At 36.7% G+C, this 16672-nt stretch overlaps 1 protein-coding gene across 1 annotated transcript; it reads right to left on the reverse strand.

Annotated features, from left to right (window-relative positions):
- Positions 1–10257: 10257 nt before the first annotated feature.
- Positions 10258–10938, reverse strand: LOC119868184 (60S ribosomal protein L29-like). Its single transcript, XM_038586476.1, has one exon. The coding sequence runs from the start codon at positions 10887–10889 to the stop codon at positions 10452–10454; it is 438 nt and encodes a 145-aa protein (XP_038442404.1). The 5' UTR covers positions 10890–10938; the 3' UTR covers positions 10258–10451.
- Positions 10939–16672: the final 5734 nt, after the last annotated feature.

Consider the following 16672-nt stretch of genomic DNA (forward strand, 5'->3'; position numbering starts at 1 on the left):
GATCTAGGAACAGAAAAAGGACATTAATGGAATTCTAACAAAGTGTGAAACTTTGGGACGCTTGGGTGGCTCAGTGGTTGAGTGTCTGCCTTCGGCTCAGGGCGTGATCCTGGTCCAGGGATCAAGTCCCACATCTGGCTCCCTGTGAGGAGCCTGCTTCTTCTTCTATCTGTGTCTCTGCTTCTCTCTGTGTCTCTCTTGAATAAATAAATAAATAAATCTTTAAAAACGTGTGAAATTTTATTAATAACAATGGAATAATGTTGGTTCCTTAGTTGTTAACAATGGGTAAGGGCTATATTGGAACTCTGTACTTTGAAAAATTTTGTTAATCTAACTCTATTCTAAAATTTTTAAAGATTAAAAAATAGCATTTAAATTTGCACCCAAACATGAAACATGTAGATATGAATCTGACAATACATATGCAAGATCTGTGTGCACAAATGTATAAATTACTGATAACGGTAATCAAAAATAACTTAATAAGTAGAGTAAAATATATTGCGTTCATGCATTGGAAGACTCAATAGCATTTACATGGCAAGTCTAACAAAACTGATCTATAGTTTCAACTAATTCAGTAAGAATCAAAATCCTAGCAAGAAAAACCAAACAATTTGATTTTTAAAATTTATATGAAAATGCAAAGGAACTAGAAGAGCAAAAAGGCATTTTTGGAAAAAGAATAAAGTTAGAAGATACAATTCTCCTGGTGTTAGTAATTATTATAAAAGTTAGACTAGCTAAGAAAATGGGGTATTAGAGAAAGAATAGAAAAAAGATCCATGGCACAAAATAAAGTCCTAATATAGATCTACATATATTTGGTTAATTAATGTTTTTAAAGACGTAATTATTTAGAAAAGCTTTCAGTTTGCAAAACTGAGAAGAAAACACAGAGATTTCCCATATATTTCTTTCCCCATCACTATCATCATCATCACTCACTGGAATGGTACATTATTACCAAAGATGAACCTACATTAGCACATCATAATCACCCAAAATTCATAGTTTACCTTAGGGTTCACTCTTGGTGTTATACATCCCATGGGTCTGGATAAATATATAATGATATCCATCATTAGGGTATTATATAGAGTATATTCACTGTCTTAAAAATCCTCTAATGCTCTGCCTCTTCATCCTTTTCCAAATAAACTTCAGAAATTAGAGAGTATATTAATACTTCCTACTAACTGGAAGACAAGAAAATGTCAAGGGTACATGTTACTGAGGCAGGACCAAGATTAAGCTAAGGCCAGTGGGCAATAAAATATCAAAGTTTTAAAGAGAGAGGATCTGACCCTGCACTTGCATGACCCCGACAGTCTGTGCCTCACTTGTCTAACCCTATTATCAGCCCATGAATGGTGTCTTTATTTAAATGTGTGATATTTTTTCATTATGGATTTTGGCATTAATTTTAGTTTTTAAAAAATATTGAATGGAAGCATAACTTATCTTGATTACTGAGATTGTCTCATCTTCCTCTGACCTTAAATTTTGAGCTCAAGGTGAATGCCTTACTTGCTTCACCCCAGCTCCAATCCTGGTGAGTCTTCAGTTTTTAATACTGATCCTTTTCCTTCTCCCTCCACTCCTGGCAATCACTGATCTTTTTACTATCTCCGTAGTTCTGTCTTTTCCAGAATATCATATGGATGGAATCAGATGATAGTGGCCTTTCACTTATTAATATACATTGAAGTCTCCTCCATGTCTTTTATGGCTTGCTATTTCATTTCTTTTTGGTATTGAATAATATTCCACTATCTGGATGTACCACCATTTATTTATCCATTCATCTACTGAAGGACATCTTGATTGCTTGCAAGTTTTTGTAAGTATGAATGGAGCTGTTATAAACATCTGTGCACAGAGTTTTGTGTGAACATAAGTTTTCACCTCCTTCGGGTGAATACCAAGGAGCACAATTACTGGATTGTATGGTAAAAGTATTTTTAGTTTTTTAAGAAATCATTGCCAAGCTGTCTTCCAAAGTGTACCATTTTGCATTTCACAGAGATAAGATCTGACCCTGCACTTGCATGATCCTAACAGTCTGTGCCTCACTTATTTAACCCTATTTTCAGCCCATGGATGACGGAGAGAAACTCAAGCAGACACTGAGTTGAGTAGGGAGCCTGATGCGGGGCTTGATCTCACGACCCTTAGATCAGACCTGAGCTGAAACCAAGAGTTGGATGCTTAACTGACTGAGCTACCCAGGTGCCCCTTGATCACCGTAGCTTTATAAGTCTTGAAGTAGAATGTAGGTCAGTCAGGCAGCCCTGGTGGTGCAGCGGTTTGGCGCTGCCTGCAGTCCAGGGTGTGATCCTAGAGACCCTGGATCAAGTCCCATGTCAGGCTCTCTGCATGGAGCCTGCTTCTCCCTCTGCCTGTGTCTCTGCCTCTCTGTGTGTGTGTCTCTATGAATAAATAAATAAAATCTTAAAAAAAAAAAAGAATGCAGGTCGGTCTTCCAATTTTGTTCTTATCTTGCAATATTGTGTCACCTATTCTATATCTTTTGCCTCCATATAAACATTAGAATCAGTTTTTGTATATCCAGAAAATAACTTCATGAAATTTGACCAGTATTGGTTCAATCAATAGATCAAGTTAGGAAGAACTGACATCTAGACAATTTAATGAACATTTCCTCATTATAGATCTTGTATATATTTTGTTAGATTTATACCTAAGTATTTCATTTTGGGCAATGCTAATATAAATGGTATTATGTTTTTAATTGCAAGTTGCACTTGAAAAGAAAGCAGTGGACTTTTTTGTCAATTCTTTCAGATTTTCTGCATAGACTATTAGGTCATCCACAAAGACAGTTTTATTAGTCCCTTCCAATCTGTACACCTTTTATTTCCTTTCCTTGCCTTATTGCATTACTAAGGACTTCTAGCACCATGTTGAAAAGGAGTGGTGAGAGAGTCATCAGTTGATGTTAAGAAAAGTGCAAAGGTAATGCAATGGAGGAAGAATAGTATTTCCAACAAATGATCCTGCAACTGTTAGATATCTATAAAGAAAGATGAATATAACTTGTACTTCAAGTGCAGGTAAGTGTTTATTAGATTATCTTTTATTGCTGAGCAGTATTCCACTGTAGGCTATATCACAGACTATCCATTCTCCCATTGAAGGACATTTGGTTTGTTTCTAGTTTTCGCCAATTATGAATAAAGCCACCACAAACACTCATATCCACAAATATTCAAGTACAGGGTTCTGGTGTGAAGATAAGACTCTCCCTTATCAGGTAAAATAACTGTTTAACTTTAGTGAAAGGGCCAGCCTGTTTTCCAAGTTGCTATAATATTCTGCACTTCAAGCAGCAATGTATGAGCATCCCAGTTGCTCAACATCTTTTCTAGCCCTTCAGATAGATTGTTTATCTGAGTGTTCTACTTTGTCTTTTATTTTATATGTGTTTTGGGGTTTCCAACTGGTGTGTAATGGTATCTCATAGTTGCATGAGGATGTTGAGTATCTCTTTTTCTTTTTTTTTTAAGATTTTATTTATTTATTCATGAGAGACACACACACACACAGAGAGAGAGAGAGAGAGAGAGGCAGAGACACAGGCAGAGGGAAAAGCAGGCTCCATGCAGGGAGCCCGATGCAGGACTCGATCCAGGACTCCAGGATCATGCCCTGGGCTGAAGGCAGGCGTTAAACCACTGAGCCACCCAGGGATCCCCAGTATCTTTTTTTCTTAATATGTCAGACATATTTTTTTCTCGTTGAAGTGTTTGTTTGAATCTTTTATCTGGGGCACCTGGGTGGCTCAGTCAGTTAAGCGTCTGCCTTCAGCTCAGGTTGTGATCCCAGGGTTTGTTTGCTTCTCCCTCTGCCTCCTCCCTCTGCTTGCGCTCTCTTGCTCTCTCTCTGTCAAATGGATAAATAAAATCTTAAAAAAATAATATATTTTTTATGCATTTGTACTTGGGATGTTTGTTTTCTTATTAGTAATTGAGTTTTGTGATTCCTCTATATATCCTAGACAATTCCTTTACCAGCTATGTTTGTAAACGTTTGCCACAGCCTGTGGTTTTTCCTTTAATTCTGTTAACAACATCTATAGAAGAGCAGAAACTTTACAAATATATAATATCCAATGTAAATTTATTACAAATATGTTTTGATGTTGTATTTAAGAAATGCTACTATCTCAAATTTACAAAGATGTTTTCCTATGTGTTTTCAAAGAGTTTTGTGGTTTCAGGTTTACACTTAAGTCTATGATTCAAGTTAATTTCATCTTTCTCATATTATATGAGGTAATATATTTTTAAGGCAAATGCTAAATGTCACTCCATTCCCTGTTCAACTTTGATTAAAGATCAGTTTTTGGGGACCCCTGGGTGGCTCAGTGGTTGAGCGCCTGTCTTTGGTCCAGGGTGTGATCCTGGAGACCTGGGATCAAGTCCCACATCGGGCTCCCTACATGGAATCTGCTTCTTTCTCTGCCTATGTCTCTGCCTCTCTCTGTGTCTCTCATGAATAAATAAATAAAATCTTTTTTTTTTAAAGATCAGTTTTTGTCTTGAAAATAAGAGCACAAAATATTTTCTGTCCAAAGCTGAGGTTTGCTTCAATTCTACCTGTTACTATATTCTTGATCCTCTCTTTACCATCAAATGACCCATTTTTCCAATCCTGCTGCCCAGGCTGTTACATGACATAACCATCTTTCTGCCCAAATTGCTGGTCTGAATTCCTGAACTGTTTGCAGCTGAACTTTTGTCTTGGTTTCTATGCCCTTGCCTAGTATTATTAGTTTCTGATTCCTCTGAGTTATTTAGGTTCTATAATAAGCAGTTAATAAAAGCTGAATGAATAATCTTTTTTCTTCACCCTTCAATTTTGATTTAAATCAGTAGGTGCATTTACTATATGAAACAGGCACTGTGCTAGGAATTAGGCATATAATAATGAATAAGGGGGCTATTGGTACTAGAAGATCTCCTGCTTTTAGAGAACTTAAGAGGCTTATGGTAGAGAGTATACCTTGAATTACAATCCAATGTGATAAACTCTGGGTGAGATATGAGAACATGGACAGGATACATGACATAATTTGGGGGGAGTCAGCCCAGCCTTTGCCAAGTGATTTCCATGTTGGTTATGGAGGGTAAAGAAGAATCACCCAAGGAAGTGAGAATGGGGCAGAAGAGATGTATTTCAGATGGCAAGAGTACAGTCTGAAATGGTCCAAAATGAGAGACAACAAGGAGGTTTAATAATATGAAAGGAGTTACTTTTTATAGAAACATACAGTGAGGTGGTTGCTGAGAGGTTAAACTAGAAACAGGGATTAACTCATGTAGAGTCTCATACACTCTATTAAAGGCTTTTTGTCCTTCCCATTTCTGCACAGATAAAATTACATTACAAATTTTTATTAATATACACTAGTTTTGTGTGCATGATAATTTGGAAAAATTTACACAGCTTTCAATCTGGCTAGGCCTTGAAATTAATCTTTTAGTAGCTCGCAAAGGCCTGGTTCTTTTATACTTTCTGCTCTGCTCTTCTAAACATGCCTTATATTTAACAGAATTAATTATCTCCCCTCCCCGTTCCTCACTCAGACCAGACTGCCTCACAAATAAGTGGCTAATCATAGAATTCATATTGGTTGGTGAAGGTTTATACTTTCATCCTAGATGCCATTATCATTTATCCTATTGTGACAATTGTTTTGATTGTTTCTTGTTTCTTTCTTTTCCATTGATAAGCATGAGTTACTGTTATAATTGTATTTAATTTATTTTTTAAAATTTATTTATTCATGAGAGACACACACACGGGGGGGGGGGGGGGGGGCTAGGCAGAGACACAAGCAGAGGGAGAAGCAGGCTCCAGGCAGGATCCCGGGTCCCCAGGATCACGCCCTGGGCCGAAGGCGGCGCTAAACCGCTGAGCCACCTGGGCTGCCCTAATTGTGTTTATTTAACTTCTGAAATTCAGAGAATAAAGTAAACTGCTAATAAGTTAGGATACTGCACGGTGCCTGGGTGGCTCAGTCAGTTAAGTGTCTGCCTTCTGCTCAGGTCATGATCCCAGGGTCCTGGGATCGAAACCCACCCCCACCCCCACCCCGCCAAACCCTGCATCAAGCCCTGCATTGGGTTCCCTGCTTGGTGGGGTGCTTTTCCCCCTCTTTCCATCGTTCTCCCCTCCGCACTGTGCTCTCTGGCTTTCTCTCTCTCTCTCTGTCAAGTAAATAAAATCTTTAAACAAAAAACCAAAAAGAATATTGCAGAGCTCAAAATAAAAACTCATTTTTATGTAGTATTTTGTATTTTAAAGTATTCCAAGTGCTACATTTTTTGGATAAAGCTTTTTTTCTGATAGTCATAATCATCAGAGACCTTGACATTTTAGCCAATATGATAAACAAAAGCTTTGGTGATATTTTTGCAAAAAAGAATCAGATGATAGACAAGAGACAGAGAAGGTCAGTTCAGTTTTAATTATGATGCCTGAATTTTCTATCATGGTTTATTTAGGTTTTGCTTCACAACCAATATTGAGTCAGAGAAAAATTAAATTAGGTGGATGGCTGGGATTTTCAAAACAATGGCTTTTACTCTGCTGTTTATACTCTAATATTTCAATTGAGCAGACACTAATCATAGTGCTTTTCTTAACCACTAATAACAACATTAGGAAACTTACAGAAAGTGTTATCATTATTATTCACAGTGAAATGAATGAGTTAGTGGTATTCATAGAAAAATGTACTCATTCTTTATTATCATCACACAGTAGACACTTAATTAGTGCATACTATTTGCCATGTGCTAAGTACTGAGGATTTAAAAGTAAGCAGGATAAAATTCATTAATTCATAGTCTGAATCCATGACAAGGTTAAGAGACTATTACAGTAGCAAAACAATAAATGTGAAACAAGTTGACTTTGATAAAAAATAAGTTCTTTCAAAAGTTTTTAGGAAGTGAGCCGATTAGTATCAGGAGTGTTTGTTGCTACACCTTCTGGTTGTCAGTCTGGAGAAGAAACCAAGACAATACGTGTACAATGGTTACTACCTACCTTGTGAGTCATCTAAACTACAGCTAGCGTCTTCTTGAACCAATGAGAGCATTTCAATTCTGCTAGACACACAGCAAATTTTTGACATTTAACAGATAATGTTGTTACAAAATAGAATTTTTAGTTTTATGGCAGGAAGCAGAAAAATTATTTCCCAAATCACAAAGATTTTATGAATTGGTTCCAGCGGCTTAAAATGCTGCTGAGGAGGACAGCCAAAATGGGATTCTGGAACGACCCTGTATTATCAACAAATTTCTCAATCCTTTTCTCTTATGCCACCTGTAGGGGTGTTGACCAAACTAATTCCAAGAGAGCATCCATGCCAAAACATGGCATTTGTGCCGTTTTATAGATGCCTTACATGAAAAGGGAATATTCTACTTGTTCAATTCTGCCAATAAACACTTTCCTCTCGTAAAATGTACATGGTTTACATAAGCTTTGATATTTTTGTCATTTTTAAGCACTTACCCACATCATAAATATTTTCTGCAGTTTTGTGAGTTACTTAGACCAGTATCATTTTCTATAATTTTAGTTAAATCATTAATGTCAGAGATTGATTCAGTTGTGTGTATAGTTGCCTTATAGACCCAGCATATTAAACAGTATTAAAAAGGGTTCTAATTCTACAAAGGAAAAGGCATTTAATTGCGATGCAGCTGTACGTTGCATTTGTCATCTGTTATACAAATGGGAGAGGGTGAGAACTACAAAATATCCAGGACCTATCATTTATTCCTAATCATCATAATTACCATTAATCATTATTCATCAGCTCCTCACACATATTCTCTATCCCTTTGGACATATGATTTGGCATCACTAAATATGTCATGTTTGTTCTTGAGTACTGGCTAAAACTGTATAGGTTTACAAAAAAAAAAACAACTTGAAAGGAAATAGATCAGAGGGCACATGCATACATTTATGTTCTTTAGTATAATTAAATATTTATGTTTAGATTTGTACATATGGCAAGTCATTATCCTCAAAAATGCAATGAATTTCTTTCCCTGAAGAAAAACTATGTTCTGATTTGATACAATATGAAAATGTAAGTTATATAACAATCATAATACAGTGATAGCACAGAAGAGTAAGGTGGGGAAAGAGGTTATAGTATGTTGTATTGTTTATCTCCCTCTTTTTTTCTGGAAAAGTGATGATATAGTGCAAAATTTTAGGATTTCGTATACATGGAATTCTGAAAACAGCATAAGGCAATCTGTGACTGTTGGAAATGAATATTCTTGTCACACAATATAACCCACAAAAACTCATCTACTCCCAGGAGATTTTTTTCACAAGCTACAGAGTGAACAGTAAAGCTCAAAATTCTTCCCAAAGAATATTGGATGAGGCAAGTAAGTGAATAAGCCGTGTCTGACAGTAGATCCATTTCATCATTGCTTGGTTTACTTTCGGTGCCTAGTATCAATTAGTACTGATTGTCCTTTACCTTTCCTCCTGATAGGATTGAAGACATCACCCTGCAACTGTTTCGAGGACTAGTACGATGACAATTAGAGGAAAGAGCTCTAGTCATCCAAATTAACCCAAAATACACCTGTGAGTAATTGCATCCATGCTTAACTCTTTAATAGCTAATTTGAGAAAGGTCTTTTTTTTCCTCCACAATGCTAAATTATTCCCTAAAGAAGGCATCAGATTCTTCTTCGCTTTGGTAGTCCATAATTTAATCATTTGAATCAGATCAGTGAATCAGATCATCACTAAAGACTCTGGCAGCTCTAAAATGTTATGATTTTTCACGGAAGGAGAGATTTCTCCCTAGAGCTTTTTCCTCTATTTTTTTTTGCCATGGAGCCAGGTTTATAACAACGAAGTATTCTCGCTGATATTAAATATGATAAATCTCCCACAGGGAGCTCAGAGCATTTCCACATATATAGCGTCCAACATTAGTGCTGACACAAACAATGCTTGCAAGGATACAGAGAGAAACTCAACAATTAACGCATTTGGGGCCTCTAATAACTCAAGAGTGTATTTTGATTCCCTAGCTCCGTAGTTTCCACTGTATTCCTTAATGCTAGCTGAACCCTACATGCCTTAAAGGGACTAGAAGTAAAACAAACAAACAAAAAAACCCAATATTAGGAAAATATTTTTGACTTTGTAAACCCTTGAAAGGGTCTCAGTGATGCCAAGCATTTTCTGGAACACATTTTTAAAACTATTGTAATCAAATCCTTATCATTTAATAATTCAGTTATTCAATATTCATTTGCCAAGTGTCTTCTGTGTGATGGAGATCCTGATAGTTACTAGGAATGTAATGCTCAAAAGATAATACCCCTGGCTGGTAAAGCTATATAGATGAGTAGAGAATACTGAGGAATAAATAGGTGACCACAATGCTATATAGCTAGTTTTGTCTGTAGGATGCTTCTAGACAATATAAATCTAAAGCCAAAATCATGAGAAATCAGAAAATTAAAAACAAAAACAAAAACCTTAGGGATGGGTGTGTCACCTAGATACCTTCATATCCAAACCTCTAACCATTAGATGAACTAAATGACTCTTTAGGAAGAATAAGAACAGTTTTGTTGATCAGGTTCTTATACACAGATCTGGCTTCTTGAGAAATACTGTCACATACCTATTTTTCAGGTTCCTGGAACATATGAGGCAGAAAATTAATGGTGAGAAAAAAAAGATGTCTTTACCTATATAAGTAGCTACAGTAACTTTTTAAATCACTATTATCCATTATCTAAACATCTCTTGACCCATTGTTTATGTGGTGTCTGTTTGGCAATATTCCAAACCTACCTAAGATGAACCAATAACTTTCTTGGCACCTGCTCCTAGATATAGAATCTGCTGTGGAAACATAGACAACGGGGTTTTAGTCCATGGTCATGCTAAGAAAGGACATACATTCACTGATTGTTGAGTGCAGGATTCTACACAGAAATTGAGGAGATCACTTATTACGGTGCACAAATATTCTACATTCTTGGTGCTTATCTGCTCAACACATAAATTTTTAAGAGAGATAAGTTAAAATCCTTCAATCTGATTTTGGAATTGACCATTCATTCACTCACTCATTCATTAATTCACTCATTCACTATTTATTTATTTATTTATTTATTTATTTATTTATTTATTTATTTATTTTGACAGGTCCTGCCGCAGGTTTATTTGTACAAATAGCACAGGAGGACACCAGGCCCATGCAGAGGGAAGCCCAGGGGTCATACCAGTCCTTCTGTCCTCACACTGGCAAGCAGAAGCCTGTACACTGGAGACTTTCTGGGGACCTGGGCACCTTTGGGAGCCTGCGCTGCAGGAGTAGAAGCAGGAGCCAGAGCTGGGGTCGCAACTGCAGCCTAGGCCTTGGTTTGAGCCTTGGCCTTAGCCTTTGGCCGGCAGAGCCTGAGACCTTTGGCAATGCGGGCACGAGCATGTTTCCTGAGCTTGGGGTGAGCGATGTAGGCAAATAGATTGAGCTTGCAGCTGCCGCCCTTTGGGATCTTGGGATTAACCACCTTGGGCTTGACAAGAGCCTTGGTAGCCTCAGCACTCACAGTCATGGCCTTGGCATTGTTAGCCTGCATCTTCTTTAGGCCCTTCTTGTTGTGCTTCTTGGCAAAGTGCATGTTCCTCAGGAACTTGGGGTCTACCCCCTTAAGAGATTCATATCTTTGTGACAGGGGTTTCTTGATGCCATTTCTGTGCCATTTTCGTGACTGGTTGTGCGTGGTGTGGTTCTTGGACTTGGCCATGTCTGCACCAAAGCCCGCGGCTCCCCGAAGAGAAAAAGTCATTCACTTTTTATGTTATGATTCCTGTTATCAGGCACATAGAGTTTTAGGATTGTTTTCTGGAATTAAACAGAAAATAAATGCAAATACTTTTTTGTGTGTTTTCACTCTATTTGCTTAATCACAACTTTAAAAATTGATTTTATTTTCCATTTTAGTGATCAACCTGATCTTTCTTACTCTTTTATGTTCTTTCATTAATCAAAACTTGCATTAACATCTTTTTCTGGTGCTTGAATTGGAAACTTAGTTTATTTTCAATCTTAACTTGTTTTTTAATCCATGCATTTAAAACCATAGCCTTTACAATTTAACAGTAAGTGCTTTTTATGTCTTTGCTTATTATGTCTTTGCTTATACCATCTCACTTTTGCCTCCTTTTTCTTCCTTCTTCTTGGAGTAAATTCTCGAATAATTCTTTCAGAATGGATCTGTGAGTGAGACACTTTCTGAGACCTCGCACAACTCAAAATTGTTTTTGTTTATCTCTATTGCCCAGTGATGGTTTACCTAAGTGTAGGATTCTTTCTTTCTTTTTTTTTTTTTTGTGTATATTTTTTATTGGAATTCGATTTGCCAACATATATCTTTTTTTTTAGAAGATTTTATTTATTTTTTTCATGAGAGACACAAGAGAAAGACAGAGACACAGGCAGAGGGAGAAGCAGGCTCCATGCAGGGAGCCTGATGTAGGACTTGATCCTGGGACCACAGGGTCACGCCCTGGGAAGAAGGTAGACACTAAACCGCTAAGCCACCCAAGCGCCCCCTATGGTTAAGATTCTAAGTCCAAGGTTACTCTCCTTCAGATCTCTGAAAACTAATTCACGTTATTTTAACATTCAGTATTAATAAGATATTGTCCTGGTTACTTGACTTGTACTCCTTTGCGAATATAAGCTACTTGTTTCCTTTTCTAGAAGTTTTTAGGAATTCTCTCTTTATTCTCACTTTTCTGAATTTATGTTATGTCCAGGTTTGAGGACAGGTTATTTTTCATATATTTATTAAAGTTACTTAGTCTATTCTGCATTCAGGGGATCTTTTCAATTTTAAGATACCCACCAGTTGTTTTTTTCCTGCTAATTTGAGACCTTGACTACTATTGCTTTATCATTTCTCTTTTTAAAATCCATTTTGATTTATTAATTTTTCTTAAAATCTTATCCTTTCTGCTTTATGCAATCGTGTGAAACATATTCAGTTTAACACCTATAAACAAAAATTCTGCTATCTGAATAACCCAGGCCTCTAATTCTGCTGTTTGCTAATTCTGTTGACGTTGGCCTACAGTGACAGATTCCTACTGTCTTTTCTAATTATAGATTGTGAACTCCTGTTCAGCAGGGGTTTAGTAGAGAGAATCCATTGAGGTTTGGTTTGAAAGTACATTTTCCTGAGGATTTTTATATTTGCTACTCTTAGATGCACCCAGCGCCATTAACAGTCCTGTACCAGGTTTTGTTACATTTTTTAAAATAAATATATTTTTTATTGGTGTTCAATCTACCAACATACAGAATAACTCCCAGTGCTCATCCCGTCAAGTGCCCCCCTCAGTGCCCGTCACCCATTCACCCCCACCCCCCGCCCTCCTCCCCTTCCACCACCCCTAGTTCGTTTCCCAGAGTTAGGAGTCTTTCATGTTCTGTCTCCCTTTCTGATATTTCCCACACATTTCTTCTCCCTTCCCTTATATTCCCTTTCACTATTATTTATATTCCCCAAATGAATGAGAACATATAATGTTTGTCCTTTCAGCTTCTGGGTAGTCAATGCAAGCAGTCTAAATTAAAGTTCTAAAACTTCATCATGGCAAGAATGTGGTTCAAATATTAATGAATGCTTTCTTACCTAAAGTCCAAGTTAGTAAATACAAATTTTGGTTCATCTCCCTTTGTTTGCCAGCAGTTAATCTCCTCCTCCTCCCTCATGTTCCATTGGAGGTGGAGTCTTTTCTTGGACAATCTTTCAGGGGTTTCATGCATGCCTTTATTTTGAATTCTGGTACTGTTTAGCCATTATGGCCTGGCCTGAGCCTTTCGGTTCGCGAAGTTATAAAATTATTTTAGGAGAAATCAAAGACTCTGCCTCCATTTACCACTGTGAAAGTATTGAAGCAAGGACTCCATTAGACTGAGTAGCCCTAATGTCTTGGTAGCTTAAGCTAGCGAACCAAAACTTAGGCCAGAGTCAACACATTTGAATCCTAGAAAATGAAACTGAAGAACAACCAATCACACACAGCCAAATAGGCTTTCCCAAATAAGGCAACTACTTAAGCTATAGTCAATCAATTTTCTTATTTTGCTTCCATGTCTTCTCTATTAAAAATCTCTCCTTTAGTTCTTGTTGGTGGAGTGTTCCTAACCACTTTCGATTTGGATTCAAATCAATAAATGCTCAAATAAACTCATAAAGTTTAAATGACTCCATCTACCTTTAACATCACCGAGGCTCTCATTTCTTATGCCTTTTTTTTAATCTGTGGAGATACCCTCTTAATATATTGTAAATTTTGTTCTGCACTTAAGGCTTTGTTGAATATTTTACTCAAAATTTCTAGATATTTTCAGCAGAAGTTCCTTCAGATTAATCTAGTCCTTTATGGTATGTGAAATATTCCTTTCTGTTTTTCCATTTTTCAGGGTTTCCTCATTGTTTCCTTTTTGTGTTGTGTCTTGGCTATGATTTACAAAATACAAAATTTTTCTGCTTTTTTTTCCTATGCTTTTGAAGTAGGAGAGAGCAGTATACTCTTATATGACATCTTAAATTAGAACCTCTAATTAATACTTTATACTGGGGTTAGAATTATATTTTATTGTAAAGCAAAATCAACCATGTCATGCTTGTTTTTTAAAATTCCTCAAAGACTACCTACTGGGGTTGTAGAACAAGACCTGATACCTTCAAAGTGCTAATCAGCTCTCTTGAAATTTGGCACGCAGCCAGAGGGATCATTAGTTAAAACTGTCCTCAATGTAATGATGATGAAGGGCCTCTCCTTGCCGTAACTTTCTCCCCCAACTGTTGAAAAAAGTTTGCTAAGTAATTATATTCTTAGAGGTAGCTGTAAACTTTGGTGGTGGGAGGAGACCCATGTGTTTTGGAATGGGAAAAGCAACTGGAGTTCAAATTCAGAGCAGTGGGGATGTCTTCCAGGGAGTCAAAACTGTATTTATCTAGCTTTTTTGGTATAGGGAAGACTTTACTGCATCTAGCAGCAGTACCAGAGTAGGCACGACTAGAGTACTTGATGCTGCTCGACCCCTCTCCATGAAGACATGCTGACCTGTTGTGGGCAGAAGTGGAAGTGTGCTCCCCAGGAACCAAGAGTGGTCTCCTATAAGGAGGGGTCCTCCCTTTCAATAGCCAACTCAGGCACCCAGGTTTTGCCAGTGAAAACACCACTGAGCAAGACCCTCATGCAGACCTGATGTAACACATAATCCACTTTGGCTTAGCCTTATCACTCTCCTGCCCTACTTCTTTAGCCCTACCTGGATTTCCTTGTTTCTCTCTGTCAGGCAATCTATTTGTTATCTCTGTTTCATATCTTCTAATCTCTATTTGGATACCGTTTAGTATACTCAAGGCAACATACTTGCCACTCTCTGGTAGGAACATATACCTCACCACGCTGTACTTTCCCCCCACTGCCTTTCCTCCTCTGGATCTTTGCCACAAATACTGTACAGTTAAGTAGATTCATTTGGACTTAGTTTTCCCAGGTTCTGCCATAGGTTGAGGTTAGCTCCTTCTGGAAAATATTCTCCCAGTGTGTGCTTTTCATGTACTTCCTCTGTGATCAAGTTTTAATGAATACACTTATGCAATAATTATGTTTCTACACACATGCACATGCATGTGCACACACACACACAAGTCAGTAAAGCCTATGAAGACACTGGTCATTTTGTCTTGTTGATATAAGTAAGCTCAAAGCCAACACAAGCTCTAACCATAGGGTAATTGAATTAAAATTTTTACCTGCTATCCATTTTCTTATGTGAGTATAGTATATTCCTATGTGAACATATTTAATTTTTTATATATTTCTTTGTTCTCATGCATATCATATGTTGACTCAAAATATTTGAGTACCTTTAGAGCAAGACCATTGGTATATTTTTTTCTTATATAGACCCCAGCATGACCATAATATTGAGATGTGGTTTATTATCAAAAATATTTGTTGAATTGAATGGATACAATTAATAAATTAAGTACATAATTTAAGTTATGAATATAATTTTATGAATTCTGAAATGTTATGAATTGGAAGTTACGTGAAAAAAATATCACTCTGAAAAATTTATTCTGATGCCTCAGGAAATCATGCAAAATCTCCTAAGAATATTATGCTTGTGTAGAATAATAACGTACAACATCCTGAGTCATAGATATTAAAGGAACATCTAAAAGTATAATGTACAATTAATGAAGGAAAATTAAACATGCAATTGAGTTACTCTTTCTGCTGGAAGGAGAAATCAAATATACAGGAAGTATTAGTTTCCATTTATCTTCAAATTCTAATCTGTATTCACATACATGTATTTGCATTCACAAGTTCAGATTTAATAAGCCGAAATGATTATTTTAGGCTGTAATTGATTATAGAAAGCCTGTGAGGATCAGACTTAAAATGTAACTCTCACAATTCCATGAAGTCAATCAAAACACAAATCACCGGGCTTGTGATTTAGCACTTCTCTATCTTCATTAATTGTACTATTGCCCTGGGCAAATCCCATCTTTAGCTGAAGCTACTTATAAGATGGCAACCTTTCCCAAATAAATACAATTTACTGACACCCTCTCAGGCTGTGTGCCTAAATGAAGACACAGAATTACATTTTAATAGGCGAACCTTCTGTTTCATTTCTGTTCCACATTTAAAATGATAACTTTCTTCAAAAAGGAAAAGAAAAAGCAGATATTTCTGCTTACTTTGCATGCCACAGTTTTCCGAGGTGTAGTAGCTTTGATGAAAGAATTCTCATCGCCTGTTTTGAGGGCAAATCATGTGACTTCCCTTAAATTAGTGATTCTCAAACTTGCTTTTATAAGGACTGACGCCTGGGTCGCACCCCCAGAGATTCTGAGGTAATTGGTTTGGAGTTCAGCTTCCTGGGCATGAGATTTTTAAAAGCTCCCCAAGTGATTCTAATGTGCAGCCGAGGTTAAAAATCACTACACTAATTAATAGAATAATAATGAATTGTCTAATCACAGAGAAGACCACACCAATACAACTATACTTATAATTGGGAACCTATTGTTCTTTGCAAAAGAATATTCTTGAAAGATTGAAAAAAAATGAATTTGAGGTTTGTGTAATTGTATGCAGTCTTTATTTCATAAAAGACCCGACACTTACCATGGTGAATTCTAATCAGGTGGCTCACCATTCATTTTGTGTTTATTTTCTTATATAAGCAAAAAGTGAACTGATCAAGATTCATCTATGATTAATTAAACAAGTATGTATTTAGCCCTTAGAATATGCTACTCTTTCTGATTTGTTGGCTCTTCCTATAAAATAATAAGGAGGAACTTTGTTGTTTATTTCCAACGTGGGTCAACCTTAAATTGAGAAGGGAAGATAGTCTGAAAGGCAAGAACTTTTTAAGCATTGAGTTCACCATCACCTTCCACAAACCAGATAGGGGCACTGAATTATTCTTTCTGTCAAAGGCATCACATTACTTGCTATACATAAAAATTAAGTGAATAAATACGATGCTATATGTAAAAGTCAGGCACAGGAGGTAGTGGGA

Source organism: Canis lupus, chromosome X (assembly GCF_011100685.1).
Source record: "Canis lupus familiaris isolate Mischka breed German Shepherd chromosome X, alternate assembly UU_Cfam_GSD_1.0, whole genome shotgun sequence".
Taxonomy (NCBI): Eukaryota; Metazoa; Chordata; class Mammalia; order Carnivora; family Canidae; genus Canis; species Canis lupus.